General features: G+C 42.0%; 6 protein-coding genes and 1 long non-coding RNA gene across 12 annotated transcripts in view; 5 read left to right on the forward strand and 2 right to left on the reverse strand.

Moving 5' to 3' along the window:
* The first annotated feature begins 254 nt into the window (after window positions 1–254).
* On the forward strand, window positions 255–8,079 carry LOC128252068 (uncharacterized). 3 transcript variants are annotated; one of them, XM_052979469.1, is made up of 4 exons: window positions 255–493; window positions 6,024–6,294; window positions 6,350–6,503; window positions 7,634–8,079. In XM_052979469.1, exons 2-4 carry the CDS (start codon window positions 6,052–6,054, stop codon window positions 7,732–7,734), a joined length of 498 nt encoding a protein of 165 aa, XP_052835429.1. In that variant the 5' UTR covers window positions 255–493; window positions 6,024–6,051; the 3' UTR covers window positions 7,735–8,079. The 3 variants fall into 3 exon arrangements, with proteins under 3 accessions (XP_052835429.1, XP_052835428.1, XP_052835430.1); XM_052979468.1 differs by having other exon boundaries at window positions 255–487; XM_052979470.1 differs by lacking the exon at window positions 255–493 and adding an exon at window positions 830–848.
* Window positions 8,080–8,099: 20 nt separating this feature from the next.
* On the reverse strand, window positions 8,100–9,792 carry LOC128252067 (mesencephalic astrocyte-derived neurotrophic factor homolog). Its single transcript, XM_052979466.1, has 4 exons — window positions 9,567–9,792; window positions 9,366–9,490; window positions 9,144–9,285; window positions 8,100–8,462 (listed from the first exon to the last, which is right to left on the reverse strand). The coding sequence occupies exons 1-4, from the start codon at window positions 9,652–9,654 to the stop codon at window positions 8,296–8,298; spliced, it is 522 nt and encodes a 173-aa protein (XP_052835426.1). The 5' UTR covers window positions 9,655–9,792; the 3' UTR covers window positions 8,100–8,295.
* A 145-nt stretch (window positions 9,793–9,937) lies between these two features.
* Window positions 9,938–13,971, forward strand: LOC128252066 (uncharacterized). 3 transcript variants are annotated; one of them, XR_008267275.1, is made up of 3 exons: window positions 9,938–10,412; window positions 12,313–12,807; window positions 13,792–13,971. XR_008267275.1 is itself a non-coding variant. In XM_052979465.1 (3 exons), the coding sequence occupies exons 1-3, from the start codon at window positions 10,309–10,311 to the stop codon at window positions 12,746–12,748; spliced, it is 447 nt and encodes a 148-aa protein (XP_052835425.1). In that variant the 5' UTR covers window positions 9,938–10,308; the 3' UTR covers window positions 12,749–13,785. The 3 variants fall into 3 exon arrangements, 1 of the variants encoding a protein (XP_052835425.1); XR_008267276.1 differs by having other exon boundaries at window positions 13,839–13,971; XM_052979465.1 differs by lacking the exon at window positions 13,792–13,971 and having other exon boundaries at window positions 12,313–12,467; window positions 12,561–13,785.
* On the reverse strand, window positions 13,959–17,751 carry LOC128252062 (zinc finger protein 236). The gene is made up of 5 exons (XM_052979460.1): window positions 17,363–17,751; window positions 16,927–17,303; window positions 14,989–16,863; window positions 14,670–14,871; window positions 13,959–14,609 (listed from the first exon to the last, which is right to left on the reverse strand). Exons 1-5 carry the CDS (start codon window positions 17,513–17,515, stop codon window positions 14,388–14,390), a joined length of 2,829 nt encoding a protein of 942 aa, XP_052835420.1. The 5' UTR covers window positions 17,516–17,751; the 3' UTR covers window positions 13,959–14,387.
* Window positions 17,752–18,125: 374 nt separating this feature from the next.
* LOC128264201 (serine/arginine-rich splicing factor 1B) lies at window positions 18,126–20,378 on the forward strand. The gene is made up of 4 exons (XM_052999588.1): window positions 18,126–18,402; window positions 18,528–18,897; window positions 19,492–19,619; window positions 19,684–20,378. Exons 1-4 carry the CDS (start codon window positions 18,239–18,241, stop codon window positions 19,790–19,792), a joined length of 771 nt encoding a protein of 256 aa, XP_052855548.1. The 5' UTR covers window positions 18,126–18,238; the 3' UTR covers window positions 19,793–20,378.
* Window positions 20,379–20,741: 363 nt separating this feature from the next.
* LOC128264212 (uncharacterized) lies at window positions 20,742–21,486 on the forward strand. Its single transcript, XR_008268664.1, has 2 exons — window positions 20,742–21,095; window positions 21,149–21,486. It is a non-coding gene; the product is annotated as an uncharacterized LOC128264212 (long non-coding RNA).
* Window positions 21,487–22,026: 540 nt separating this feature from the next.
* LOC128252874 (extracellular sulfatase SULF-1 homolog) overlaps window positions 22,027–27,784 on the forward strand; it is a 32,292-nt gene continuing 26,534 nt past the window's right edge. For both annotated transcript variants that reach the window (XM_052981028.1, XM_052981029.1), the window contains exon 1: window positions 22,027–22,766. The gene's annotated coding sequence lies outside the window, so the exon portion shown is untranslated. The remainder of the gene's footprint in view (window positions 22,767–27,784) is intronic.

A 27,784-nucleotide genomic window follows, 5' to 3' on the forward strand; every position in this document is an offset into this window, starting at 1 on the left:
CTAGTGCAAAACACTGTAACCGATCGCCCCACCATTGTTTTACCAAGTGTTTGATAACTTCATGCCGGAACAGCAATCGCGGCTAACTGGTTTCTGCTGTCGGAGAAAGCTCCATGGCAGTAACACAAAAGCTGTCTTAGCTAAATACAGACGGCGTCTAAGTTTGAGAACTTTTCAGCCAGCCAGAACGAGCGGAAAAGTCAACAAACGCTCGCAGATGAGAGCGGAATCGCGATCGCTGGCCGACTCTCTAGGCGGCAGCAGCCCGCGTTTTCAGTCGCTTCGTGAAACCCGCCGCACTCACATCGCTCCAAAAATAAATCGCGCGCAAGTCGGACAGAAATCGCCCCGAATCGATTCGCATTGGGTAGCAAAAACATCTGAAACACTAATTAATTGCGTCGATTCCAAATCAAATCGATTTCTCTGTCTGCGCACTGCAGTCTGCCAGCAAGTCAGGAAAAAGCAAAAATCAGAAAAAGAAAGTGTAAGTGTAAGTGAATTTGGCTGGGTGCCAAGAGACTGACATTATCAGCGGAGAAATGCAGGCGGTTGACAGGCGATTGGGTTGGGATCGCAACGCGAGATCAATCGATCGCCGTCGCATGCAAATCGAGTGATAAACGATCGCCTCGAAATTGAAATAACAGGCGAGCAGCGGGCCCCCGGAGGTGGATATGCATATAAGTGATCGGACAGAAGTGTTTTGCGGTGAGGGGGGGCGGAAGGGACGCGGAGGTGGAGGTGGTGCCCAGTAGCCAGAGACCTATCTACAGTCGCCAGTCGCAGTCGCAGTCCCAGTCGCCGACTTGAGGCGCGCTTGCTCGTCTGCCTTGCGGTTGTGTGTTGTGTGTGCTTATTTATACAAAATATGTATATATATTCAATTTCATTTAGCTGTCGCTGCTGGCCCGCCAGCAATTTCAATATTCAAATGATCGCCGCTGAAACCCCAGACTGAGACTTTTCTGAGCGCCCGCAAAGGCGGTAGAGTTGAAAAACCGCAGCATATTAATAATTGGAAAATAATGCCACTGTTTGTTTTCATTTTGTGATCGCTGACCCAATTGGCTGAGAAATGATGGCAAAATGACAACAAAGCAGCCATATAGACGACTATATAGGCGATGCACCGGGTGATGTCAGAATTGCGAACTGACATTGAAAGTCTGCGACTTTTTTGGGAGATCGAGATCTCAAGTTGAACAGGTGGCGGGGTACGGGTACGTAAGGGATATGTAGGCCATCGAAAACTGGAGTCCCGTGCGGGTGCGGTGGCGTATACGTAATGTGGCTGGCATACGTTTCAATTGAGCCATATTTTGGCTATTCGCCTCAGTTGCGAACCATAAAAATCACATTCAAATCCAAATGAAAGAATCGAGCATTGAATTTAAAGTGGCCACTCCTCTTGGGAAGTAATAAATAAGGGAAATGAAGACGATCCCGGTTTAAAAACAGCCATTTGGCAGAGTTCAGTGACGCGCATCTATTTAGAAGCAGTGACAAATGAACAATGTGAAGGTTACTCAATTTACAAGGCTACAGATAACGCCAGAATATATGTACATATATGCGACCAAGAAAAACATGGCACACAAAAAAACACATTCTGGCCGAATAAACGAAGGCGTTCGCACACCTACGTTAACTGAGAGGAAACAGTGGCGCCGAAATGTTGGCCAACAGGTGCCAAAAAACGTTTGGGGTAGAATCCCACTGTTGACCACAGACAGCCACTGTTTTTGAGGATTGTGAGAGGTTTTCTTTGGCTTTGTTGATTCTCTAGATTTCTAGATCACCCAGCTGAATGCTCGCGACCTTGCGAGCTATTTATAAGCTATTCGTGTTTTTCGTTTTCTATTCGCCTGCGTTATAAATGAATCAATTTAATGGGCGATCTCTTTATGAGTTGACTTTCGCTTGGCTGTTAAAACGAAAGCCCAAAATCCGCCAGATCCTCGAGAATTGAGTTTTTGAACGCATTCAATGTCGCCCTTATGTCTTCCTGACCCTGAAAAGCGTTGACAGAAACAGAGCGTGGAGCGTCGAATCGAAAAGTATCTTGTGGATGCGCACATTTGTATCTTGCATCCATAGGGGCAGCACTAGTAATTACAAAATCTCGAACGTCGGCGAAATAAAACTTCAAAGGCTGCAATTGAGTTTGCAGCTGCAACGGGTTTAATTGATTTTTATGGCAAGTCGAGTGATTGAAAGTCCGCTGCGCAGTGCAAAAGGCAATTTGACAAAAAATCGAAGACAAAAGTCAAGTGGGAGCTGGAAAAGATCGGAGATCGGATAAATAATATAAAAACCAAAAATGCCGCGTGCTTGAGACTTGTCAAATTTGGTAGAACGATTTCTACCGGTTTCGCATGGGCCGAAACAAAAAAAAAAGTAAAAAACCTGACTCGGCCACTCAAGCGAGCTCCCACTTTCTGTCACAGATTGAGCAATTTCCAGCCACATCGCAGATACAGAACGCTTTGTGTCTTCGGTATCAATTGTGGCCTGGCGCAAAAAGTAGCGCAGAAAAATGTCAAACTTAATTACGCGTTGAAGCGCAAACTAATTGTTGAATGACTTGGTGTTTGGCGGGGTTCAGCGGGTTCAGCACGGTCACAAAAGTTCGAATCGCGATAAAGTCAACACAGCGGCAAAGCCGAGAATAATTGGCTTTGGCTCCGCTTGCGGCCTACAAAAGCAGTTAAATGCCGAAAACAATATCGTAGTTGTCTGCCACAAAACCTGGACACGCGCTCATTGCACACGAAAATTACAATTGCCGTTTGCCAGAGTTCGCTTGTGGATTGAACCAATTTTCCAAGAGCATAAAGCCAATGGCAATCGACATGATTTATATGGACAATATTTTCACTTCGTTGGCCCAGACAAATGGGTCAGCACTTGAATAATGGCTTGTGATAAATTCTTATTGAAATTTTAATTTAATTCAATTGAACTACCTTAAAAGAATATTTTTTAAATCAATTTTTTTGTAATATTTATCTTTGGTTTTATTTACAATGAAAATTTTATAAAAAAGCCCAGTTGAGTAATTATTTTGACAATTTTAGAAAAACCCATATGAATGGATTCGTTTGCATTTGTTTTAATATTTAAGTTCTTATAATCTTCAGATTTAACAAATACGTGCCCCTGACAAAGTTAGTTATTTTGTTAAAGTATATTTTTTCCCTTTCATCTCAAAAAATAACACTCACTTATGAGAAACAATGGAAACATGTTTTTATTTTATTAATCAACATTTATAGAACCACCTTCTATTTAAAAAATATAATTCAGTCGAATTTCCATTAAGCAACATGCTTTTTTATGAGCTAAAAGGTACGCTATTTTTAATATTTTTAATAAGTTCTTGTGATACGTACAGTTGTGAAATTCATTTTGAGAAATATTTAATCATTAACTAAATTATAGTTTAGTTAGTTGAGCAAAGTGCAACTGTGATAGCCAAACTTAAACATAAATAAAAGTATAAAAGTCAATAAAGAAATTGACACTTTAATTCGAAATGTGTGTAACTCAAGATGCAGGTTTTTGAGTTATGGAAATTCAACTGAACATTTTTATGTTCCATGAATTATCTTTCCAAAAATATTCAGGTTTGGGAAAGTGCTTTCCCTGTTCTCTCGCATTTGTTTGTTGACAAACTTTGCCTTTCACATTCAGCCGCATTCGACCACTAGTACTCCCACTCCGTCACACTCAGAAGCAAAGAAACTCCACCAACCTACAGAATGCAATGACAACTGCGTCCAATTGCACTTGTCAAGTCTCGAGCACTTTCCAGCTCCAAGCCTACGTCAAGTGGCGGCACAAATTCCTCGGAAAGAGTCGCCCACGCCGTGTCTTGAACTTGACTCCACAACGTGTGGATCACGCCTATATAGTAGTTCCATTTTGTGTAAGGCGGGCGGAAGTGAACGTCAGCATTAGATGAGTTCATGCGAATATTAACGCCATTAGGCATCTGAGTGGGCTGATCGCTTCTATATGGGATTAGCAAACCCATTCCCCCCATATTACGCATTCTCCTCTGACCCTAATTGTTTGTCGAGGTCTCGAGTGCCTTTACTTTGTTCTCCTAACCAGGTCAAAACATATCGCATATCTATGTCTGCAGAAAGTAATCCAAGATGGCAAAGCAATGGAAGCCAGCCAACTGCTTTCTGGGGTCTGTGGCCAATTGAATCTCCATTTATAAACAGATCGCCTGAGTAAAACCCGTGCGAAACGCGTGAAAAACGGCATGTTAGTGCGCCATGCCATATGTCCGGTTTATCAGCCCCGCCAGCTGGTGACGAAACTATGTATATATAGTTTGAACTGCCTTACAGAGTAAAATGCGATGTGATCTTTGGGGTTTGGGACGGCACGCTCCCCTCGCCGACGCCTCTGATAATTGCGCAATTTGTGTAGCATTTCTGCTGCCTGATTCTTCACGTGTTTTCGCTGTTTGTAGCTGGCTTTCTGCGTGAGGTGTGAGGTGTGAATGTGAACTGAGCGGAAATGGGTTTTGCCCACAAATAGTATCTGTATCTGTTGGCTGAACTTTAGCTGTGTGCCAAAGGCATTTCCCAGGCAGCCCGCTTAGTCTTTCAATAACGACGCAGAGTGCTTCCATGTAAGACAAGACATTTTGGCGTGTGATTATCTCATCAAGACCGCCGCGAGCCACATGTATACATGAGATATATCTTGTGGATACACAAGTGCCTGCATCCAGTGGATGCAAACCAGCTGCAGCGGCATTTGCAAGTGCCAACATGCGCCACATCAATCCGCAGCCGGGACCGAAGCACGTTAAGCGTTTGATTAATTTAATGACAATGCCCGGTGGCGCTATTTCGGATGGGTGCAACCCATAGATGCGATGCATACAGATACAGATACAGATACAGATACGTGTTTTAGCCGATCGTGTGCGCATGCGCATGCGCGGATGATATCAACTTTCCCATACTGAAACTGCAATGACGCCGATCGCTCGAATCGGCCATCTACTGCCATTTCCAGCTCACATCCCTGCAGATAAAACACGATTGATTACTCATTCGACTCGTTGATTTATTTTAAAGCATTGCTAAATATAATATCTTACCTTCTCGCGCATATTTTACGCTTTCCGTCTATTGTTTTCTTTGTTCCTTCTATTTTTAAAGCACATTTGGTATATAAACATTTTTATTTGTCTGCCTGACGTCACAATTGGTCAAACGGTGGGATCTGGTTGTTTGACTTGTTTACGTCTTTAGTTTTGCAATTGCCATGGCGGTCAAGGCGGAGAGTTAAAATAACATGAATATAAATATAGCCTTGTCCGTCCGTTTCTACGCCAACTTATTTTGCTTTAATAATTAAATCTGGACAACGCTTTCCCAAAGGTCTTTTTCCTATTGCGGGTAGTATATAGATCTGAGCGGGACGGATCGGACGACTATATCATGTAGGTTTCATTAAAACAATCGAACAAATTAATACAGCAAAACTAAAAAAATTTTTGCGGTTCAAACATATTTGTTAATATTTTGATTGTATACAAATCGGTCGACCATATCAATTAGCTGTCATAGAAAAGAATCGTAAATTAATAAAAAAAAAGGGGAAACCGACATAACATCTTTGTTCTAAACGAATACGCTGTTTTATACAATTTCAAAAGTTTATTTTTAATTTTATAAAAATTGTAGAATATTATAGTACTTTTTTTTGTTTTCTTGTTTCTTATTAAAATAAAGAAACCGATATAATGTATACACACTAACATATTTATGTATTTCAATACAAACACATTTGAAATTCATGGAAAAAATGTGTAGACCCTAGGGAACATAAATTGATAAGGTTACTGAGCTATGTTTTTTTTGTTTCGGAAAAAAAAATAACGAACTAGAAATGTCCGAATTTAATTGTTCTTTACGAACTTTAAATTACAAAAATGTACTCATTAAAATTAAATATATATCATTAAAATTTATTTATTTATTTATTTGCAGTAAGTAGGACCAAAACAAAGCTGCCAAAATGCCGAAGCCCCTACTTAGCTCCTGCTGCCTGTGCCAATCGACGCGAAATGGCTCCGTCATATCGGGCATCCTGGCCATCGTCCTGTCGATTATTACCATCGTGGTGATCTTTACGACACGCGTTCACTTCAAGACGATCATCTTTGACTTTATCCCCAATGACATCGTGAAGATAATACTCGTCATCAATTTGTGCATGACGATTTTGATATCACTGCTCATGATTGTGGGTGTTCTAAAGGTATGTCGATCTGTTTCTATAAAAGGCAGACAATAATGGGATGGGTTTTTCGTAGCGGAACCACTATCTGATGGTACCCTGGGTGGTGCTGGGCATTATGATTGCCATTGGGCTGCTAATCTCCGTCATCTACACCGGCGTCGTCTTCTTCATCGACGGCTACGTGCTGACGGGCGTCCTCTGGCTGATCTTCGGCCTAATTTGTTGCGGTAAGTGCACTCCGCCATGGGCGGTGGAAATGGGGGGAGGGGGCGATGCGAACTCTCCCTGTGCGGTTTTTAGCACCGGATGGCGGTTATTGCGAGCCGTTTTTAATTTATAGACGCATTTATCATGCAATGAGTGCCCGTGTGCTGAAACCACAAATTTCCGGCGCCCCAAGGCAGGAGTTTTTAGGCGGGAAAAGCAGGGGATTGCAGTGTGGTGCAAGCAAACGAGGCGCAAAGTGGCTGCCTGGGGCCTTTTGCACCACTGCCAAGTTTCGGGAGCGGTGGGGTAATCCACCAATTGTTTAGCTTTTATAACCAAACTATACGACAATCATTAAGCGAAATAGGAAAGGTTATGAAAATTATTCTAGCTTCATGAGCTGTTGCACAATTGGAATACTAATGCTTGGTTAACGTTCCGTGTTTATTGTAGTGTTCTTTTTGTAGTTTAAATGATTAAAGTTACCTTTTTTACCATATTATATGCAGATAAAGTTTGGTTTCGATTTGAATTTAAGTTCCTAAGCTCAAAACTAGATTTTGAGAAAGAAAATGAAAGTGTGTACAAAATAGAAAAATAGGAGAGCTTAAAATATTAAAGATATTTAAATAGTTAAACAATAAGCAAATTAAGCCATGAGCAAGTTGTACAGATTCGGCGCCATCTGGCGGTATATTTAGTTACCAGCTACCGTTGATGTCATTGACCAGATTTCGCATTTTAAACTAAATTACTTAAAAGTTCTGAAATTACTGTTTGATTTGGATAAATCTCTGGACGGTGCATAGATGTTGACCAAGTATATATATATAAATCGCCCAAGAATTATTCCTACCGAAATTGAGCGATTTGTGAGCTAGCCCAATTGTTACTAGAATCTGCATGCAAATCTCAACTAACGTTACCTAAGAATTAGACGTTTATACTGGCTAGATTAAGTCGGCTATTGAATATGATAACTATTATTTATATTTTATATTAAAATAATACAATATACCATTTTACTCTACAACTAACAATATATTACCTTACAGCTTTGAAAATACATACCATTTAGGTGTAAATATCGAAATTGTAGCATACTTTTCGGTGCAGTTGACTTAACCCATGTTCTCCGGTGTTCTTTCAGCTGTTCTCACCTATTGCTGGTGCGTGGTCTATAGCGAGTACGCAAATCTTTCAGACGAAAACGAGCGCGGGCGCTACAACAAACAGCCATACCGCCGCTAAGGATCGCAAGGATCAACTTTCATCAAAAATGCATTCTAGAAGCAGAGTCTCACACCCACACACACCATCATCCTAGCTTCTTATGTTCGTTTTTAGTGATAATGTCTAACTAATAAATGTAATTTAGTTGAGGCGAGCCAGCCCTTCGCTCACATCGAATTTACGCGGCCCGCGGCAGTAAGTGCAATGGAATTATGTATTTAACATTTAAATAAAACTTTAATCCAGATATTTTGTGAATTTATGTTGTAATTTGTACGTAATAATTATAATTGTGAATGAGGAGATCAATGAACCGAAAAAGATTAACACGTGGAAAATAAAAACAAACTGTTTATTTATCAACCGTTTGAGAGCACGAGGTCTTGTGTGTTTGTTGTTTTTTATTTCAAAATATATGTTTTTTCTTTAGGTATATATAGTTATATTCAATTCTCTCAAAGTCTATCAAAATTGTAAATTAACTAAAAATATGGATGTGTAGGGGGCGTTTCATGTGGTTGTTGTTTTAGCTAAGTGGGCGTGTTCCATGTAACTACACGAGTAACTCCAGATGAAGCTCTACAGCTCGCCATGCGAGTACTTAGGCTTCAGCTCCTCGATGCGCTTGATGAAGTCGCCCTTCTCCAGACAGCCGTCACAGCTCTCGTCCCAGTCGTTGAGGATTTTTTTCAGGTCGCGCACCTTCAGCTTCTTCAGGTCCACGCTGTTCAGATCGATTTGTTTCTCTACAAAAGAGATGATCGATTAGGAAAAATGCTTAGGAGTATCAGGCAGAAAATGGGGGAAAAAAGTAATAGCTTATAACAGGAACCGCAAAGAACTCTTATTTTAAAAGGCCTAGTAAGATTTGTATCTTTTTGGTTACCAATTTGGCTGATTTTTATGCAATTTGTAAGAAAGAGAAAATACGGCTTTATTTGATTTTAAATTCACTGAGTTTTGTATGCCATATCGACAAGAGTAAAATATAGTGCAGATTTTGACGTTTAAAAGTCCAGTTAGTCCAACACTCCTAATCAATTCAATAATCAATATATATAAACCATTTTACAACTTTACACATTAATTTGCCACAAAGTCGACATTTACACGTTAACTATTTTCTTAGTTAATAAATATTAAGATTCATTATTGAACTAAAGCAATTGATTCCGGATACTTTGTAGTATTTCAATTGCGCAATAAAATAAATTGTTAAAATCATATTAAGGTTAGTTAAAGGAATTGGAATATTCATTGATCAGCGATGGGATTATAACTGTAGCCATTTAAAGAAAATTAAGTTTGAATTTACAATTTGAGCTGTTTTGCTCTCTGTCTAGATACGATAGATGGCATTCAGAATGTATTCTAGTTACAACTTCTTATGTTCCTTTCTTCACTTCCCTGAGGGACATTATATTTACCATAGCGAAGATCGCAGATTTGCGCGTCCTTCTTCTTCAGCTTCTCGCAAATCTTCTCAGCTGGCATGGACCAGCTCAGGGGTTTGCTCAACTCGTTCAGAATGCCCGTGGCGGATTCTTCCAGGCCTCCGAGGTAGTAGCACTACGTGGAATAACGCATACGTGTATCATTTTTCCCCAAAAACGAGAAGAGGGGGCGGCACTTGTTTGCCGGCTACTCACGAATCTGTGCTCCTTGTTCTTTTGCGCCTTGCAGAACTTCTTGAACTCCGTCTCGATCAGTTTGTAGTCCTTCATGGTGGAATCGTCCAGCGAGTCCGCGAACCGCCTCACCGTCTTGACGCACACTATGGAACCGAAGAGTGGAGCCCGGTGAAAATCTGTTCGAGAACATCTCAACCACTTACGTGGCCAACCACATACCTTCGCAGTCCTCTTCTTTCAGGGCCAGCGACGTTTGGGCCAATCCCGCCAGGAAGCAGACCACAACCACCATGTACCACGTCTTCATTGCGCTGTAATTTAACTGTGCTGGTGCAGACTTTAATTAACTAAACTTGGGTGCTTCGCTGCGATTTTGATTTCGTTTGTCTGAATTGTTAGCGTTAGGTGGCCGTAGAGATGGTAGCCCAGCGATAGCCGACTGGCTGGCCAGGCATCGATAACAGTACTCGTTTATCGGCGGGAGCGCCACGTTTTCAAATTCAAATCCCGCGGCTGGTCACACCGCGCCCCAAGAGAGGCACGCTCTTTGGGGTCCGGAATTTCCTCACTAACAGGTGTGGGGGATCACTCAGCTGCGATTCGCTCTCCAGAAATGTTCCTCCTCAGTTTTCAATTACGCGCGAAAGCGGACGGAACTGGGTACCGCGTTTTTAATCAAAAAACCTGAACAAATATGTGCTCGGACGTACTTTACCCGTGACGTGTTGGGCTTAAATCCTCTTCGAGTTCCCTTAAAATAGCCACGTTTCGGTTAAGCCCCAACAGTATTGACCAAGTCGGCCAAGTGCTAGCTAGCTACTTTGCCGGTTATTTGAGTTATTGTAACCGTTGGCAACTGGCCACAGCAGAGGTCTTAACACCCGGTATAATTTGCAATTTCATACCCGCCGCCTAAAAATAAACAAGCAACAAAAGCGAATAGAATCAAAACAGTTTAAAAATGCCTGATGTAAAGTTCCTGGCCGTTCTGCCCACCAATGCTAATGCCTCAGACCGAGTCACCAGGCTCTCCATTAGCGGCTCCCTGCTCCCGGATCCCCAGCAGTAAGTACCCACAAAATATCCTGTGAGCTTTAAGAAAATCGATTAGTTACTTTCTTGCCAACTGAAGAACAGAAATTGGCTCTTTGCGTGCAGAAACTTTAGTGCTCTAAAAATGTTTTACGTATGTGACCCGATTAGACGAATTTCTCACTAGCTAGCGAACGATTTATGGCGCACACATGAAACATACAAATGGGCTATGAAATTTCAATAATTTATGCTAGTTTCTCAGTTCTAGTTCTTTTTTTAGCAATTCCAAAGGCCAATTATGAGTTTATGATCTATTAAAGCGATAAGGTGTTGATATCAGACAATAAAGCAATATTTACCACATTCCCACATACATACTTAGCCGTCTGACTTTTCTGTATCAATTCCACCAATTCATCCATGACATCATCAGACTTAAATTAAATCAGACACGCGCTTAAGATGCCGGCTACGAAGAAAACAACAACAGCCGTAACAAATGGTTAAGATGAAAGCGAGAAGAAGAACATAGCATTAATAATGTATGCTGGTAGGTGGGAAGTTTGTAAATCAGCTTTTGAATAGTTAAATGAGCTCAATAAATCACAATCCGTTACATCATTCTGGAATCCGAGTTCTTGATTGCCAACCTACACACACTTGATAACCGAAAACATTCGACTTGTTATCTCTTCTTTGGATCGATAAGGTACTAGTGATAGCTTCTGAAATGTGTCATAAGAGGTCTGTTGTCTTTTGGATACTTGTAGTGCTTGTACTAAGATAAGGGTACTGGTAAAGTAGAAACTCCAAGACCAGTGTGACTTAGTCACATTTTACAATGAAACATATAATGGGCGGACGTCAAAAAGTCTAATTGCATTCCTTAAATGCTTGGCACGTTTTCACGCCTACTCACTTCGTCTGGGAGCTCCGGTCTCCCAAAAAAAACTTGCCGAACTGCCATGTGCCATAGAAACGATTATGATGACTAAGCAGCCGGGTAAAACATTCAAACATTCGACGTCATTAGCTCGAAAGTGTAAAAAATTATAAAGCTGCTTAGCTACTTAAAATAAATTGGAAATATGTATTCCCTGGAAGATTTAAAAGGGCTTTGTAGTTTCTTAGGCATATTTAATTTGTTAGAAAATATCTTTTACTTTTACAGTAATTTGTATGCATACACAAAAGTATATACCCTCCCAGAGGGTACTATAATTTCAGTCAAAAATTTGGAACACAGTGAAGGTGACATTTCCGAACCTATAAAAGAAATACCTATATTTTTGATAAGCAACTTTACCACTTTACTTTCTATTGCGGGTAGTTTATAAGTGAGAACGGAACGGAAAAAATTTATGAAACAATAACAGTATAACCCTCTTCTTTATAAAGTTATAAAATTAAACTTCAAGATAAAGAAATGGTTTTAGTTTCATAATAGCTGTCATAGCAATGATCGAAAAATTCAGTGTAAAACCGAGCATTGTTTTTAAAATATTTTAGTAAAGTATTTTATTTTTGTAATAGCTGCAAGGGCTAACTTTTTTTCTTGTTTTAAAATAATTTACAAAACTTTTTTTTAACCGGATTAACTTATGGTTTGACACCTTATAAGATGAAGTTTTATTAACGTTAAACGTGTTGACTAAATTAATTAGCTGCTTGCTATAAACTTGATTAATGATTCCTTATTGGGTTACTCAAAGCTGGTTAGCGTCTTGAGTAAACTTCATAGAATCTTAATATAAAATTCTGTTGTCACAGTTTTGTACACTATACCATATAAACCCTACTTCAAACCAAGATGGTAATGTACAAAGTCGTTGTCTGGAAGTGTTAGTTTAGCTACGTCATTAGCACCTAGGTGGGATATCAACAATGGATTTACTTAATGTACATGTAATTGCTTTTCCGTCCTCCACAGATTCTCGGTGAACTTTGTCAACAGTCCGGATTGCACGGATAACATCACGTATCACTTCAAGGTGGTGATACCCACGCAAACGATCATCGAGAACTATAAACGGAACGGCGAGTGGAGCAGTCTGCACCAGGAGAAGTACCTTAACATCTTTGACGGTACAGGCGCTAGCGATAAGAACCCCCATATGACACAGAGCTTTGCCAGCATAATGAACGAGATTGACGAGGCACTCCAACTTTCATCCACAGAGTCCTCGTTTTGTCTTGAGTTCGCCTTCGACTACGCAAACTCCATGATGCGGGTGTACCAGGGGAGGGACGCGGGCCACAATTTCATAACCGAGTACGAGACCCTATTTTCCATATCCGACATCCAGGCGGTGCAGGTGTGGGGCGATGTGCAGAAGGTCAATCAATTTGCCCTAGCCTACAACTGATAGGGAGAGAACCCCCCTAAAAGATCCCTAAGATCCATGAGATCCCTGAGATCCCCAAGGTAGTCGCTCCATTTTCACCTATTTATTGCATTTTTCGATCGCTTCGGTTAAAGTTCGGTGGAGGGGCACCTTTAGTCCTAATACTGCACCACCTTAACTCCCCTCACCTGTAGCTCTAATTAGATTGTTGGATTTCGCACCCCATCTACATTATGTTGCTGTAGTAGCGACTTGCCTTCACTCCTTTCTTCGTTTGTTAATGCTTAAACTTTGTTATACTAAGACCACACACCAGTCCTTGCGATGATTAGCGTTTCCTCTGAAAATGGGCCTCGCTTTTTAAACAGTATTAAGACCATATTTATTTTGTTTGGCATACAGCTTAAAAATATACGATCAATTGAACTTGTTTTTAAATGAGTTTACTGATCTTTAAAAATTTGTTTAATAATATAATTGTTGCTTTTCAGTAAGTCATAAGCACTTTATCTTCCTTGCCTAGTGATTGTAATCGTTTTGCTTGTATTTTCAACGTTTTCCTTACTGATATCGCTTGTTTTAGATTAAAATCGACAATTCACACTTTCACCGAAAATATTCTTGTTACCTAGTTGTGTGTCAGTGACCATATCACTCACAATCACTATCCTGTGACGTAACTAGAGCACTGCTTCTGCTTTTTGCCATTTATAGCAGTTGCTTTTTGATTTTTCGTTCGTAGTTAATAGTATTTGTTAACTGTTAGGTATGTTTGTATTATACACGTTAAATTTCTGTGCTTGCTGAAGTCTTCCATTTAGAATTTGAACGTAATTGTAAGCTTTCCATGTAATACCCACACATACCACGCCAAGTATTAAAAGTCGCCTTGACAAGTGCATTTTCCTCAATTAAATGCGTAAATACAAAAAATTCATCGGAATTGGTTTTCTTTAATGCTAACAAATTTGGATTCAGAAACCGACGGGAAACGTGCTTACATTTGTTTTTCGTTCGTTCGCATGGTAGAGTTAAAATTACGAGCTCTTTCGAAAATCTTTCAGAATTCTGGCCAGCAATTGGATTAACCATCTGATGTTCATACTTTCAGCGGGGCGAGCCTTACCAAAAATTTTCACGTAAACATTGGGGCCAGCCTGCCTGCCTACTGCTTCATAGCGCCACAAAAATGAAGGCTCCAATGCAATACCAAACGAAATACACACTACACTTTTTGCCATAAATTATACATTATATTTATTTTTGCAGTGGAATCATTCTTTTCACCCAAAAAAGGTATTTTACCATTAATTTGTTTCAGCTTGTACATATATAGATACACAGATATTTACAATGCCTTATAGTAGGAAACTTTACACACACACACTTAGGGTCTATTCTACTAAAACTGCTGCGAGTCACTGAATAAATATAGAATAACACAGAAGTAAAATAAAATAAATTAAGAAAATGAGTGAAACGTAAAAACACGTTTCTAATTTGTTATATAAATAATATTGCACAAAGAAGTAAAAGGTAAACTATACGCAAATTAAAAGCAATAAGGAACTGGCGACCAGGAGGTGGAATGGACCGCGGACTAGGACATGAGGTAAGGTGGAGTAAAGCAGCGAGTCTACTTCTCGAGCTTACAGACTAATTACTTGGCTGCTGGTGCGCTCGGATTCTGGAACTGGGAAAAGCCCAGCTGCACGAAGTTAGCCAGAGATGCGGGCATATTGGAGTCGGGTGCTTGGGTGATCGTTATTGTGTTTCCGGCCAGGTCCTGAGTGGTCACCACATGCATGATCTGTGCCGGCTGCGCCTGTGTTTGCGTTTGCTGCTGCTGCTGAGGAGTGCGCTGTTTAATTTCATAAACACCCTTGAGGGTAAAAAGGGGGACGGTTAGTAATTGAAAGTCTAAGCCACATTACCCACTCACCTTATTGGGAACCTGACCATTGCTACGCACTTGAGAAGGGGCAGAAGTTACCGCAGGATGAGCAGTTGCTACCGGAGTCGCATTCTCCGGTAGCGTTTTCTTGTGCATTTCCCTATGCTTCTCGTAGTGCAGTTTGGTGGCGAAATTTTTGTTACAAACATCGCATGAGTAAAGCGTTTCGTTGGCCGGCTGCGTGTGAATCCTGTTAAGATAAAGAAGATTCGATGTTGTTTAAAAAGGTTTTAGGAATACAACGAATACAAGAAAAAATTAACATTTGAATGCCTCTTTATCGAATTCAAAGATATAATTAACTTACCTCTTGTGCTTGTTGAGGTTGTCCTTCCGCGAGAAGGGCTTCTTGCAGACCTCGCAAGTGTACATCTTTTGGCCAGAGTGGGAGATCAAGTGTCGGGACAGGTGCTCTTTGCGGCTGAAGGTCTTGTCGCAGCCCTCCTCCGAGCATTTGAAGGGTCGCAATCCCGCGTGCAGCTTGACGTGCTGGGTAAGGTGCTCCTTCTTCTTAAACTCGCGCTTGCAGGTGGGACAAATGAGGGCGGCAGTGGGGGGTGGCAAGAATGCTTCGTTAGCATTGGACGACGCATTCTCACCCTCCTGATTTGGCAGAGGAAGAATCTGCTGCGGTGGCCGCGCTGGTTTCGCTTTCTGGGCCGCGGACTCTTGATTTTCGGGTGGCTTGCGCACGATCTTCTTGTGCTGCGCCGCCAGCGGAGGTGGCTGGGCTTGGTTGAGTGCAGGAACCGGAATAGGAATGGGCTGGGGGGCAGGAGAGAAAGCAGGCGCCGTCGCAGCAGGCTTCATTTGCGGCTTGGGCGCTGTCTGCATTGAGATTCGACTGATGGTAATATTCTGCTTGTTCAACATGGGCAGCTTGGCGGGAGTTGGTGTTGGAGCTGGAGCTGGAGCTGAAGGTGGCACCGAAACGGGCTGCTTGGCTACCTTGGTGATCGTTGTGTTCGAGGAGAGACGCTGCATGGCAGCCTGATTGGCCGAGGTAGCTGTTTGTGGAGCAGTTACAGCTGCTGCTGGGTTCTGATGCTGCTTGACTTGCGGTTGCTGCTTCGCCTGTGTTATCAACCGCTTGAACTCGTTGGTGGCTGGCATATTTCCTCCTCCTGAGGGTGAGACCACCGGAGTCTTGCTCTTCGGCGATGGCATTTGCTTCTGCCTTGGCGAGGGCGTTTTGAAAGCGGGCGCCTCTTTGCTGCTTGTGGGCGTTGTGGGAGTCGTCTGGATGTTGGTCACATTCCTTATCACCAACTGCGGATTTGTGGTGCTGGACTGCGGAGATCTAATGATTTGCTGAGAGGTTACTTGGGCCGTGTTAGACAGTTGAGTAAGCGGTTGTTGCTGTTGAAAAGTCTGAGGTGGCTGCGGCGCCAGAAACTGGTTCTGAGCCACGGCAGTGGATGGGCCCTGGAAAGTGCTTCCCGGATTGCCCAGAGTCTGCGGTGTCAGCTGCAACGTGGCCGGAATTGAGGTGGGAGTCAGTTGCATGATGGGCTGGCCGTCGGCGGTGGCCAGCTGAGGCTGTAGCTTCATTTGCACCTGGTATGTAGTGGGCAGGACTAGGTTTTTGGTGTCTATGTGGGCCACGATCTGCTGGTCGGAATTTTCATCCCGAATCGTAATGGGCAAGAAACACTTGTTCGGTGAGAGCATATTGGGCGCAGACTGCGGAGCCGCGAGACTGGAGAGCAGGGCAGCGGCATTAAACTGTGTCGGGGCAGGCCCTGCCGTCGTACTCGTCCCCGTCCCTCCCCCGGGCATCAGCTGCAGCTGGATCTGAGGCTGATTACTCCCGAACTGCGGCAGCGAGGTGGTAAATTGTGGCGTCGTCGGCGAGGATAGCACAAAGTTTAACTTGGGCTTTTTACTGTCGCCAGGATTAATGGCATCTTCCTGAGCCGCGGAGTACTGAGTGGTAGCCTGCAGTTGGTTGGTGAGTTGTTGGAGCTGCTGCTGGAGTTGCAATTGCTGAATCTGCTGCCACAGAGGCTGCAGTTGTTCGCCCAGCTGCGGTTGTAGCTGCAACTGATGAGTGTTTACTGTAGGGACCGACTGCGGCTGCAGAGTGGGTGGCTGCTGGGGCTTGACGGTGGTAATGGTCTCCTTTTTCCCCAGCGGCGTTATCTTGATGTCTGGCTTGAGGCGAATAAACTCCTCCAACGCTCTAAGGGAAAGAATCGGAGAAAGGTTTTACAGAAAGGCTCAAGTGGAGAAATTAACCACTCACGTCTGCCGCTCGCTTTTGATTTGCACTTCAGGCGTAGATTGGTGTTGCTGCTGCTGAAGCCCGTTGTCCACTGTGATGGTGTACTGCTGCTGGGGCTGGATACCCACTGCCTGGATGATGCTGTTCAAGAGATGTCCGGACTGCTGTGCTCCTCCGGAAGGTACTGGCGCTGCTTGCGCCACGCTGAGACTCTTCCCCGACTCGTCCACCGCATCCCGGATATACAGCTTTTCGCTGCTCGGCGCCGGGCGGATGTTGAGGCAGTTGCTCAGCATGGTCTGCGAGTTGCGGCAGGTGGCGCGGAGCCCGTGGATCTGCTCCACCTGCTGCACGCACTGGGCGCAGACCACCTTGGGCAGGCGATCCTTTTCATCGATCTGCAATGTAAAAGGGTTTTATAGGCAAATGTATTTGGTATTTGGCTCAGGATAACAACCTGCAGCGAGAGGCACTCGAGGATCTTGTGGCTCAGGTTCTTGGCGCGTCCCTCGGGCGAGTAGATGTTCGTCTTGTGGTCGCTGCTGTCCGTGCAGATGCGGCACAGGTCGTAGTAGTTGATGCAGCGGACGTTGTTTCCGGCCGCAGCCATTTTCCCGCTGGATCTGAGTTTTCCAAAGTGTATTTACGTTTGGTTTATTGCACATGCAAATTATTTGTTTTTTTCTGTCGAGCGACGCTCACTGCTAGAGATGGCACATGAAAATGCAATGCAGCTCGGGGTGAATGCCGATAACACAACAAACTATCGTCTGTGCGTCTATCGCGGATGTCACGAGGGGCCATAGATAAGTAGTTAATCTTTTTTAATGTCTGCCTTAAAATTAGTCAAATACAACATTATTAATTTATATATTTAAATCATTATTTAAATAATTATTAACACCACGGTCTAAATTCTTGTGCCTTTATGCGTTAACCAAATCGGTTAACTTGTTGGTTACATATTTTTACCTATGTGCCAAAAGTACATACTATATTAATATGTCTACCATTTACCGGATTTTATTTGTTTGTACTTACATTATATATATAAGTGTATATTAATACAAAAAATATATATAAAATATATTAATTAAATTTTTTAAAATTGATGTTACAAAAACAAGCAATGTTGCCCGCTAAACATCGGTAAGAAAAACATCGATGACACTCCGCCACCGTTCTAGGAGGAACAATCGGAGAAAGGTTAATCGACGAATACCCACCTTTAGCAGCGGCCATTTGTGAGAACGTGACAGAAAAAGTTGTGTGAAAATCGTGCGAGAATTTCAGCAAGCAGGGAAAACCAATCGTCTGATTTAAACTGGAGAAAATGGGTTCGCGAAACGAGTGCCGCATCTACGTGGGCAACTTGCCTCCGGATATCCGCACCAAGGACATCCAGGATCTGTTCCACAAGTTCGGCAAAGTTACGTTTGTCGACCTGAAGAATCGGCGTGGGCCGCCATTTGCTTTTGTTGAGTTCGAAGATGCGCGGTGAGTAATGCGAATACACACAGGCCAGCTGGCTGGAGGCGACACCCAACTAAGTCGAGCTAACCATTTCCCATCCCCTTTGCCCCCTTCTCGGTTACTCTTCTTGCGGTTGGCGCCTAAAACAGCGATGCTGATGATGCTGTGAAGGCGCGCGATGGCTACGACTACGACGGGTACCGCCTACGGGTGGAGTTCCCGCGGGGCGGTGGACCGGGAAGCTACCGCGGCGGTAACCGCAACGACCGTAGCCGCGACGGCGGCGGACGCATGGGCGGCCGTGGACCGCCGGCCAAGCGCTCGCAGTACCGCGTCATGGTCACTGGACTGCCCGCCTCCGGATCGTGGCAGGATCTCAAGGATCACATGCGCGAAGCCGGCGACGTCTGCTTCGCTGACACCTACAAGGACGGGTCCGGCGTTGTGGAGTTCCTGCGCCACGAGGACATGAAGTACGCCATCAAAAAGCTGGACGACTCGCGCTTCCGTTCGCATGAGGTAGTTAAATTCCATTTATTCATTCCATTTCGAAACATTCAAATTAAATCGACATTCTAGGTAGGAAATTTACGAATGCATTTATTTTGTCAAGCCGTAATTAGAATAATTTATTCGGCTTTCTATCAAGGCTGATGTAATGTATTTCTTAAATTGGTTTTCATTCTGAGGAAAATTTCTAGTTTTGCCCAAAAATATACTTAGCTTACATTTTATTCTGGTTTCTTGACCTGGATTAAATTACTTAAGAAGTTTTGGGAGGAAATTTTATCACACCGAAATATATACCGGAAGCCAAAAGATTCAAAAAGATAACAATAAGAGCAAAAGCAAATGATATAAATATATAGAAATAGATATTCACAGCAAATGATATATACACAAATATTATACACAAGATAATTACACGCCCATTTTACTTGATTGATTACCAAAATTGTTTATATGCGGTGTTGTTTATGTAAAGTCGCACTGTCACACTCTTAAAAGAAAATGGTTTGACTTAAAATAATAAGTTCTTTTATGTTCAATTTAAAAAATAGGTCTTAAAATTAACTGGCACTCAATAAAAGTATTAATTCTTGTTGTCTTTAGGGCGAGGTTGCCTACATACGGGTGCGCGAGGATAGCGGCGACAACGACCGCAGTGGCGGCGGCAGCGGAGGAGGAGGTGGCGGCGGTGGTGGTGGTGGCGGAGGAGGAGGCCGTGATTACCGTGACAGGTAAGTTGTACACTTTTGTAAAGCCTTGTTTTCCAATATTTATTCCATGAATTTCTCTGTACAGATCGCGCTCACGCTCTTTTTCGTCAAGGCCGCGCCGTCGGGGCACACCCACTTACTCCCCAGTGCGACGTCAATCTTATTCCAGGTCTCGCTCACGCTCTAATTATTAAACAAAACCAAGCATTATCCATTAATCTATAATATTTCTACGAGCAGGAACTTTTAGGAAAAGCAAGATAAATTAAGAAAACCTATTCAATATTTGTTCAAGACCCCCATATATGCCACTTTGTAAATTTGACTATCCAAGCCGTCAGCGAACCATTCAAGTTTGATCAGTCAAGTTCCAAACTCTCATCGAAGTCAACTAATTTTAAACACAACTTGCTTTTCCAACTGTATCACACGTTCTGAGAAGCAGAGAAGTTCTCATAAATTAAAATTTACCGGGCATAATTTGACAAAAACAGTTCAAAATAGCAATTGTAAGCCAGGGAATTTTTTTTAGGTTTGCAACCCTTGAGCATTCCTTGACTTGCTTTTGTATTATTTTGAGCCTTTGCTCCGCCTCTGCACACGAAATTTATAATATAAACTCAATTTTGGCTGCATATTTACAATGAATAATTTATTAGAATCTACCTTAACAAAAACAAGAAACATCGATACAGAATAAATATGTCTATAATGAGAGAAAGAAAATAACAAACAGAAAAACGAACACAAAACGCAATGTCAACCACATTGATCAACATACTATTAATACTTTAATTTTTATTTTCTTCTCTTCCCCATTTTGCGCGTTTATGTTTGGAGAGTGATGAGGATGTGGAGGATGAGGATTAATGGAAGAGGAGGAGGAGGATATTTTGATGTTGATTTTGGCGTGGATTGGATAAATTTGGATTGAATTTAGAGGAGGCAGGACATGTCTATAGATCTTATAAACATAATTATGTTTATGAGATGGTGATCAGGATTGGATTTGGATTTAGGATTGTTCTGAGCCCTTCGCTAGGACAACGTGGGATGCAGTGTCCCACGGCTAACTCGCACCTCGGAGGAGGAGACAGGAATTTCGCATTGTTGAAGGATTTTGTGTGTGAGCTTTGGTCGTGTTAAGGTTAACGGATGTGTGGAGGAGGAGGAGGAAAACGTGCGTTGCCCTTGGACAGGACTAGAGCATCTCTTCGAGCCTCGCCCCTTCTTCGGCATCTGCCTTACGTTCGGAATTAGGATTCGGTTGGACAGGCTCACACGTGTTGTTGTCGCCTTCTTTGGATCGCACCCCAGACACTAGATTACCCAGGGAACCGCGTATTTCGAGGCCTTCGCGCCCCTGTCGTTGTCATTTCGTGGATTTGCTGTGCATCATCCAACGTTGCCTTGCGCCCAACGCTGGATAGTGGATAGTGGTCCTTGGTCTGGTCCGCTCCAATCCGGTCCGGTCTCCCTCTGTCTCGCCTCTCAGTGGTATGTTCGATTGCCACATCTATTTTACTTAACTTTTAATTTGCGTTTATTAGTTTTTAATTTACATACAATACTTTTACCCAACTCTTTCGTCTCCATTGGTTGTTGCCTCCGAAATGTGGCGATCATATCGCGTGTGCGTTTTTGTTTACCATGTTTTGACTAGAAGGGCGAAACATTTTAAGCCCCGTCTATAGCCCGCCCAACCACATCATTTGCATGAACTTTCTTTTACCCAATACAATGTAATAATATCCACAAAAAGCAATTTTAGACCTGAGATGCGATTAACTTTGCGTTCTCTTTGATTACCGATCAACCTATAAGCCATAGTCTTAAAATATTTTTGAAATATAATCCACCTTTACAATTAAAATATATATAAACTAAACGAGCACCGTGTTATTTATTTTGGGAGCTTGCGGAAGTCTTCAATGCGACTAAATATTTTTTAAATCAAATCAATTACCAAACCATAGGTAAAGTTTTGAAATATTCTGTTTTGTCTAAATTGACAATTTAAGTTTCTACCCTTAGCTCAGCTATATGTTCCTTTTGAGAGTTAAAGTGAGAGCAGCGGCTCTGCTGCTAAAATATATCTAGATTTTTATCTAAAACTCATCTAAACTACCAAAAAAGAGGAATATTGTTTATATACAATTTCTAGAAATTAAATGCTGTGTATTTTCAGTGTTTTGGGATAAAAAATACAATGAAAATACGAACCTATTGAGAAAAATAATACCTAATCATATAATATGAATTTAAACAACCCGCCAATTGACTTTTAACAGAGCCCTGTTAACTGGGCAAAGTTGCCCCTTTACGTATCAACACAAAATCCCTTGCAGCTTCCTGACAGAATAGGCATTTGCTTATTTTGAGGTACGGCCACACTGACAAACAAACTATATAAGCAGCACCCGCATTTTGTTGTCGGGTTTTTCAAAAAAAAAATCGCCAGCTGTTCGGACGCGCGTGGAACCTGGTCTATGTTTGTTTTAAATTTCGATCGGAACGGAATGGTTGCGGACGCTCGCTAATCGAAAGTATTTTGAAATTGCGCATTTCAGAAGCCATCGTTGTAAAATAAGAGGTGCAGTGAAATTCTGAGAGCCACGCTCCGTAAACATCTCACAAAAGTGCGCGAAAAGTTCGGAAAACCCTACTAGGTTATGGACATGCAAATCACAATGAAAGCCCACGTTAATAGTAATTAATTCGGAAAGTGCATGACAAACTGTTTGAACATACTTTCGTGGGCAGTGCGTTTGTTGGCGAAGCCAAGGAGAAGATATCGGATGTTCGTGGGATCCAATAGAGTTATTTACCGGGTCAAACCTTTCATTCATTAACTGCGGTGCGTTGGTGTCGCCGGCTTATCGCCGCCTTTTTTCGGTTCCAGTTTCATTGAACTCCCCCGATCGGTCGAACCTATCTGTGGTTAGTCAGTTAAAAGAGGAAGTGTTTAATCGATCGCGATTGTACAACCAATTACCGGCTTTATCATCTAGTTCGAAACACTTGGAACGACTGAAACTATAAATAGAAGGTGAAGTGACCAAATAAATCGTAGACAGCACTCAAGTAAACTCAATCGCATTTGTGTATTGCAGTGTGTTGAAGTTACAATTATATTATATGAAGTGAAAAAAAAACTTATAGCTGGAGGTAAGAATAACTGCATTTTATGGATGTTTTGCATGCCCATGGAATTGCTGCGGTCGTTAAAATTGCCAACTTAAAGTGCAACATCGGCAAATCTTCTCTAGGAGCCATTGTTCTCTTTGGCAACTTAAAAGGTTTTTTATTGATCATAAATTAAAATTGGTTTTACGGGTTGATCGGCTGTGCAATATTGCTCATTTTATGACCTAATTAAGCATTCCATCCTGTTGAATCGCTGTTCCACGGATTCTTTGTCACTTCCGCATCATTCGATGGTGAAAGTAACACTTGATTTTGCCATTGTTTCGCATTGGTAACGTGACCCACTTTAGCCCAACACTTGGCAGCTTCCTAGGGTGCTTCTTCGGTAATTCGATCTGTCAAACCAAAGGTGTTGCCCCTTGTGGCAACTACCTAACTGCCTGCAACACAACCTACCTAGGTGCCTTCAGGGGTCTCCTCTCCGGCGGTTTCCTGTTCATCTAAGCGTACACGGGAAAAAACATAAGCTGTGAACGGAAGAATAGTAATTCGGTTGCAAGAAGAGTTTTTACATTAGACTTTCCCATGCATTTATTATGTTTACTATTCCTTATAATGACTTACTGACTTAAACAAAACTATCTATAGTGTTACTAAAATTTATTTTTGAAACCATTTTTAACAGTGCATATATGCGTCGTTTGAGATCCAGCCGCCTGGGCGTCTCTAATCGGAGACCTGTCCCCGTGACCGGGCTATGCTCTTTGTCCCGCTCCGGCGTGTTAATCTTTTGTTGTGATGAGATGCTTATCACACCTACCGCCGCCTTGCGACAGGTGCAATCCGAGGTTTCCGCTGGGGCCGTAAAAAAAGGCAATCGGCAACTGGCAGCCGTGGAAATGGAAAACCCATTCCGCTCGGCCATTCAAGTGCGCCGCAGTTAGGTTGCTCGAATGATTGACGGGCGGCAACTGTGACCCCTTAACCCCTTGTCCGCACTCAATGGACCGCATCGCGTAAGCAATTTATGTTAATTGTTGTTTGTCCAAAGTGCCCTGTCATTGGGACCGGGTACATTGACTTAATGCTAGAGAAAAAGAAATTTAATGCGTAATTCCACCCCCAGTATTTGCCAAGTGGTAACTAAGAGAGGGCATTTTCTAGGTAATTAAATTTTTATGTAATAAATTTTCACCGAAAAACAGCTATTTCTGAGTTAACGTACAGTTCTTTTTTACTCTGTAGTCATAACAACTACAGATTAGATAACAATTGCGTATATCAGAGAGCCAAAGTTTGCTAATTTGTTACGAGATGTGTGAGTAGATGGGTATGGGAATTTCCTAAAATGAAAAATAAAAAGGTTACAAGACTAAAGTAATTCTACTTAAACGGTTAACTTAATATTTTAGTCACTTAAGGAAATCAGGGTATTTCATGTTCGTTGAGGTTCTGCTACCTTGGAACAGGCCAAGCATTTAATTAGACACTTTTTACTTTTCCCAGCGCAAGACACAAACTTTTATCCGCGGCGTCAACAAGTTGAAGACGCGAGCCTGGTCCGTCTGTCTAATTGTTTTGACTGCGGCAATTTCTCCTGGCCTTTTTGGAATCGCAGTTGGTGGAAACTTGTTTGCCCCGCTCCACACAATCCCAGAGCTTTAATTCGGTCAGCGGCGGGATAAGGCTGATGACGATGATGATGACGATGACTAACGCTGGCCCCGAGGCATCGACCAGGGCAACGAGAACGGTCCAATTTGGCCTTTTACCGCAATCAGGTTTCGGTTTCGGTCCGCTCGATACGATACGTCGACAGGACAGGCCAGGCCAGGCCAGTCCAGTCCGAATGGATGAATGAATAGGCCGCTGAATGAGCGATTGGGGGCTGAGTTATTCAGCTGGCCGGCAATCCATCATGCTGTCCTCGGAACTGGTTGACCAACACCACTTAATGAGTGGACAAGGCGTCTCCGACTCCCATTTGCATCTCCCTCCGCATCCCGATCTCGATGCGGAGTCATTAGCCGCAAACTATGCCTATATGGGCTGATACCGGGCCAGACATGGCTCGCATAAAATACAGCCATAAAACCGAGCGGGAGGCGGGTTCCATGGGGCACGCGTTTTGGGGCGCCGTTTAATTGCGGCGCGCGATTTGTGCGCGATTTTAAACGCCTCAAACGCCTCAATTTGCATTTCCCCAGTCGCTCTATGAATGGAAAATTAAACGCCCAATGGAGCAGCTGGTTAGGCATGTCACTCTATAAGCAAGTGTCAATTAACACATGTACTCGGGCATCAATTTCAATTTTTCTTTGTCCCTCTGAAAACTGATAAGGACAATGAGTGGCGAACTCTTACTATCTGGGGTTAATTGAGATTTGAATGGGTTTCTTTATTGAAATGTTTCAGAAACTATTAAAGATAGATCCGCTGCTTAAGGCATTCAAACAGAGCATGCAAGATAATAGCTTTTTCACATAAACTTTAGTGCAGAATTAGTTTAGATTTTTTTCTGCTTATCAAAGACAAAAATATAAACTATTTTTTATTCGAAAGTATTTTGGAATAAAGTAAGCCGTAAAACCGAATAGACTTTTATAGTTTTGGTACTTCATTTAGATTTTTTTTTGCTTATTAAAGACAAAAATATAAACTATTTTTTAATCGAAAGTATTTTGGAATAAAGTAAGTTCTTGCCTTTTATAATACTCTTTTATAGTTTTGGAACTTAGTTTCACGTGCAAAATATTACTCATCTCTCGAATTCATAGGTTGCCCTTCCAGACGAGCTGCACCATGAACTTATCGTGCTCATCGGCTTGCAGTCCTGTTTAACGACTTGGCTTGTCTGGCCGCCAGCGAAAGGCCAGCAAGTCGCGTCAAACATTAAAAACATTACCCTGGGCCGAGGGGGTTGGCCCTGGTAATTGTAAGCGGCTATTAAAATAATTTAACGCGCCTCCCGTTTGCCGCGGAGCTTGTAAAACTTGGCCGTTGGGACGGGCAAAAAGGATTACCCAGCCCTAAAGGATTAACATAATTTTTGCTAATATTATGAGCAAGGCTCGCAGCACATAATGCGCTTAGAAATATGGTAAGAATAAAGACTGCATTAACCTGAATGGTGACCACGGCGGAGGCAGCTGCGGGAAGGGTTGTGGCATCGGCGGAGTGCACGCAGCCTGAAACTAAGGGTGACGAGGAGGCGGTGGAAAAAAAGGGGCATGATCCATGATGAGCTGTGCGGCAAAAACGCGCCAAAAAGCAGCGACGTCGACTGCATTAAAGTGGAAAATCCTGTCTGACAACATTTAAACCAAAAAAGAAATATATACACAAACCTATAGTAAATATGTGCAAAATAAAACCAGCAACAACAACCACAAACAACACATAATAAGCGTGAAAAAAGGCAAAATGAGAGCAAACCTACCCAGTCTCATTCCCATTCCCATTTCCATTCCCAGACTTAGACTTGCAGTCCGGGCCAGGCCAGGATGAAGTGGGCAATGAAAATAGGGAGTGCAGCTAGAAGAAAAAAACATCGACAAACAAAAGATAGGAAACAAAGCAAGAAAATTGCCCTCGACTCCTAGACGAATTGCCCAAATACCCTAAGAAAAATAAATATTACTGTTGATACATATAATGTTTCCATTCTACTATTAAATATTTATAAAAATTTAATATCTGAAACGCCGAAAATCTGTTTCATTTAAATACAAAAATTTATGAGAATACTCACAGCAATTCAAATCAAATATTAACTTAGAGTATACAATTGAAAAATATATTTAAAAAAACAATAATCAGTGGTGTTTTTCGGAGAATATTTTAATTTTTTTCAGAAACTTAAATGATTCATCGAATAAATTTTTATACAAGTGCTTTCAAAGAAAACGAAAACATCATGTGATTCGGTTTTTTCAATAACGATCTACTAAAAACATTTTGGATATCTGATCCAGAGGCAAACTCAGCATTAAAACCATACCGCATTGCACATTTTCATCGTTTTTCGTTTTGCACCATATAAACAAACGGTGGGGCACTAAGAATCACATTCATAACATCAATAAAAGTTCGTGATTGTTTGTGAGGATAACAAATTAGTAATGGAAAATCACATGTGGTTTTTCACAAACCAAACACGAACCGAAAACATTCCCTTATTTATATGGATGAAACAAACACGATTAAAATCGTTTTTTTTTTTTTCAGAACATTAAAAAATAGATTAAAGTGATTTGTGCTTGCTTCGAAGGTAAAAGTTGCAAATTTAAGCGCCAGTTTGGGGTGTTGAAATACAATAAATCTTTGAGCAAAGGTAGTTTCTCGTGCTAAATGATCTTAAAACTACCGGGGCTGATGATTAATGATTCATTTCGTGTTTATGATTGATTTGTTCATATTAAACATTCCTCTGAGTTATTTAATATTTCTCCATATTGCTGGCGATTGCTAATTGAAAATATTTCCAAGAACTCCAAGTGAAATCGCTAAGGCAATTTATATTGCTGTCAACATATGCGAGTGCGATTTATCAGGTAGTTTGGTGGGAAGCCAACTGGCAACTGTAGATTTAGTTTTGTCGAAGCCTTTGCAGGGCATTTCTCTTGAACCAATTGTTCTAAATAAGGAACCACTCCATTGTGGAATTTCCGTTGAGAGTCAAACCAAATTCCTACATTGACGAATTGACAAAAATATTTCATACACATTCTGAATGCGCATTGTGTTCTGTGAATGTTATGGCCGTCGTTTTGTCAATGTCCGTGGCAAAGATGAAGGTAAGAAATGAGCCGACCCAAAAGCCCTTCCTGGCCTAAACACGTTTAATGCCCTTTGGCCTTTCTGTGGCCTGGCCACCACACCTTTGTGAATTTTACCAGGGAAATTAACGACAACTGACAGGCGCAGAACAAAGGACCCCGAACAAATTCAACTCAAAAACGCCTGCGACAATATCCATAAATAATCTCTCTGCCTAGAACCCTCAATCAATTGCTAGAATGCTGAATAATTGATTCGGT

The sequence above is a fragment of the Drosophila gunungcola genome, chromosome 3R (genome assembly GCF_025200985.1).
Source record: "Drosophila gunungcola strain Sukarami chromosome 3R, Dgunungcola_SK_2, whole genome shotgun sequence".
Classification (NCBI taxonomy): Eukaryota; Metazoa; Arthropoda; class Insecta; order Diptera; family Drosophilidae; genus Drosophila; species Drosophila gunungcola.

What these genes read in the sequence shown, in the direction of transcription:
- LOC128264201 (XM_052999588.1), top strand. Translation starts at nt 18,239, where the DNA reads ATGGGTTCGCGAAACGAGTGCCGCATCTACGTGGGCAACTTGCCTCCG. An exon ending in GTTGAGTTCGAAGATGCGCG is followed by an intron (nt 18,403 to 18,527) that starts GTGAGTAATGCG and finishes CGCCTAAAACAG; the next exon opens with CGATGCTGATGATGCTGTGA. An exon ending in CGCGCTTCCGTTCGCATGAG is followed by an intron (nt 18,898 to 19,491) that starts GTAGTTAAATTC and finishes TGTTGTCTTTAG; the next exon opens with GGCGAGGTTGCCTACATACG.
- LOC128252068 (XM_052979469.1), top strand. Translation starts at nt 6,052, where the DNA reads ATGCCGAAGCCCCTACTTAGCTCCTGCTGCCTGTGCCAATCGACGCGA. An exon ending in TGATTGTGGGTGTTCTAAAG is followed by an intron (nt 6,295 to 6,349) that starts GTATGTCGATCT and finishes GGTTTTTCGTAG; the next exon opens with CGGAACCACTATCTGATGGT. An exon ending in CTTCGGCCTAATTTGTTGCG is followed by an intron (nt 6,504 to 7,633) that starts GTAAGTGCACTC and finishes GTGTTCTTTCAG; the next exon opens with CTGTTCTCACCTATTGCTGG.
- LOC128252062 (XM_052979460.1), bottom strand. Translation starts at nt 17,515, where the DNA reads ATGGCTGCGGCCGGAAACAACGTCCGCTGCATCAACTACTACGACCTG. An exon ending in AACCTCAACAAGCACAAGAG is followed by an intron (nt 14,872 to 14,988) that starts GTAAGTTAATTA and finishes TTATCTTAACAG; the next exon opens with GATTCACACGCAGCCGGCCA. An exon ending in ATGGTCAGGTTCCCAATAAG is followed by an intron (nt 14,610 to 14,669) that starts GTGAGTGGGTAA and finishes TTTACCCTCAAG; the next exon opens with GGTGTTTATGAAATTAAACA.
- LOC128252066 (XM_052979465.1), top strand. Translation starts at nt 10,309, where the DNA reads ATGCCTGATGTAAAGTTCCTGGCCGTTCTGCCCACCAATGCTAATGCC. An exon ending in CTGCTCCCGGATCCCCAGCA is followed by an intron (nt 10,413 to 12,312) that starts GTAAGTACCCAC and finishes CGTCCTCCACAG; the next exon opens with ATTCTCGGTGAACTTTGTCA. An exon ending in GTACCTTAACATCTTTGACG is followed by an intron (nt 12,468 to 12,560) that starts GTACAGGCGCTA and finishes TTTCATCCACAG; the next exon opens with AGTCCTCGTTTTGTCTTGAG.
- LOC128252067 (XM_052979466.1), bottom strand. Translation starts at nt 9,654, where the DNA reads ATGAAGACGTGGTACATGGTGGTTGTGGTCTGCTTCCTGGCGGGATTG. An exon ending in GAAAGAAGAGGACTGCGAAG is followed by an intron (nt 9,491 to 9,566) that starts GTATGTGGTTGG and finishes TCGGTTCCATAG; the next exon opens with TGTGCGTCAAGACGGTGAGG. An exon ending in AGAACAAGGAGCACAGATTC is followed by an intron (nt 9,286 to 9,365) that starts GTGAGTAGCCGG and finishes TATTCCACGTAG; the next exon opens with TGCTACTACCTCGGAGGCCT.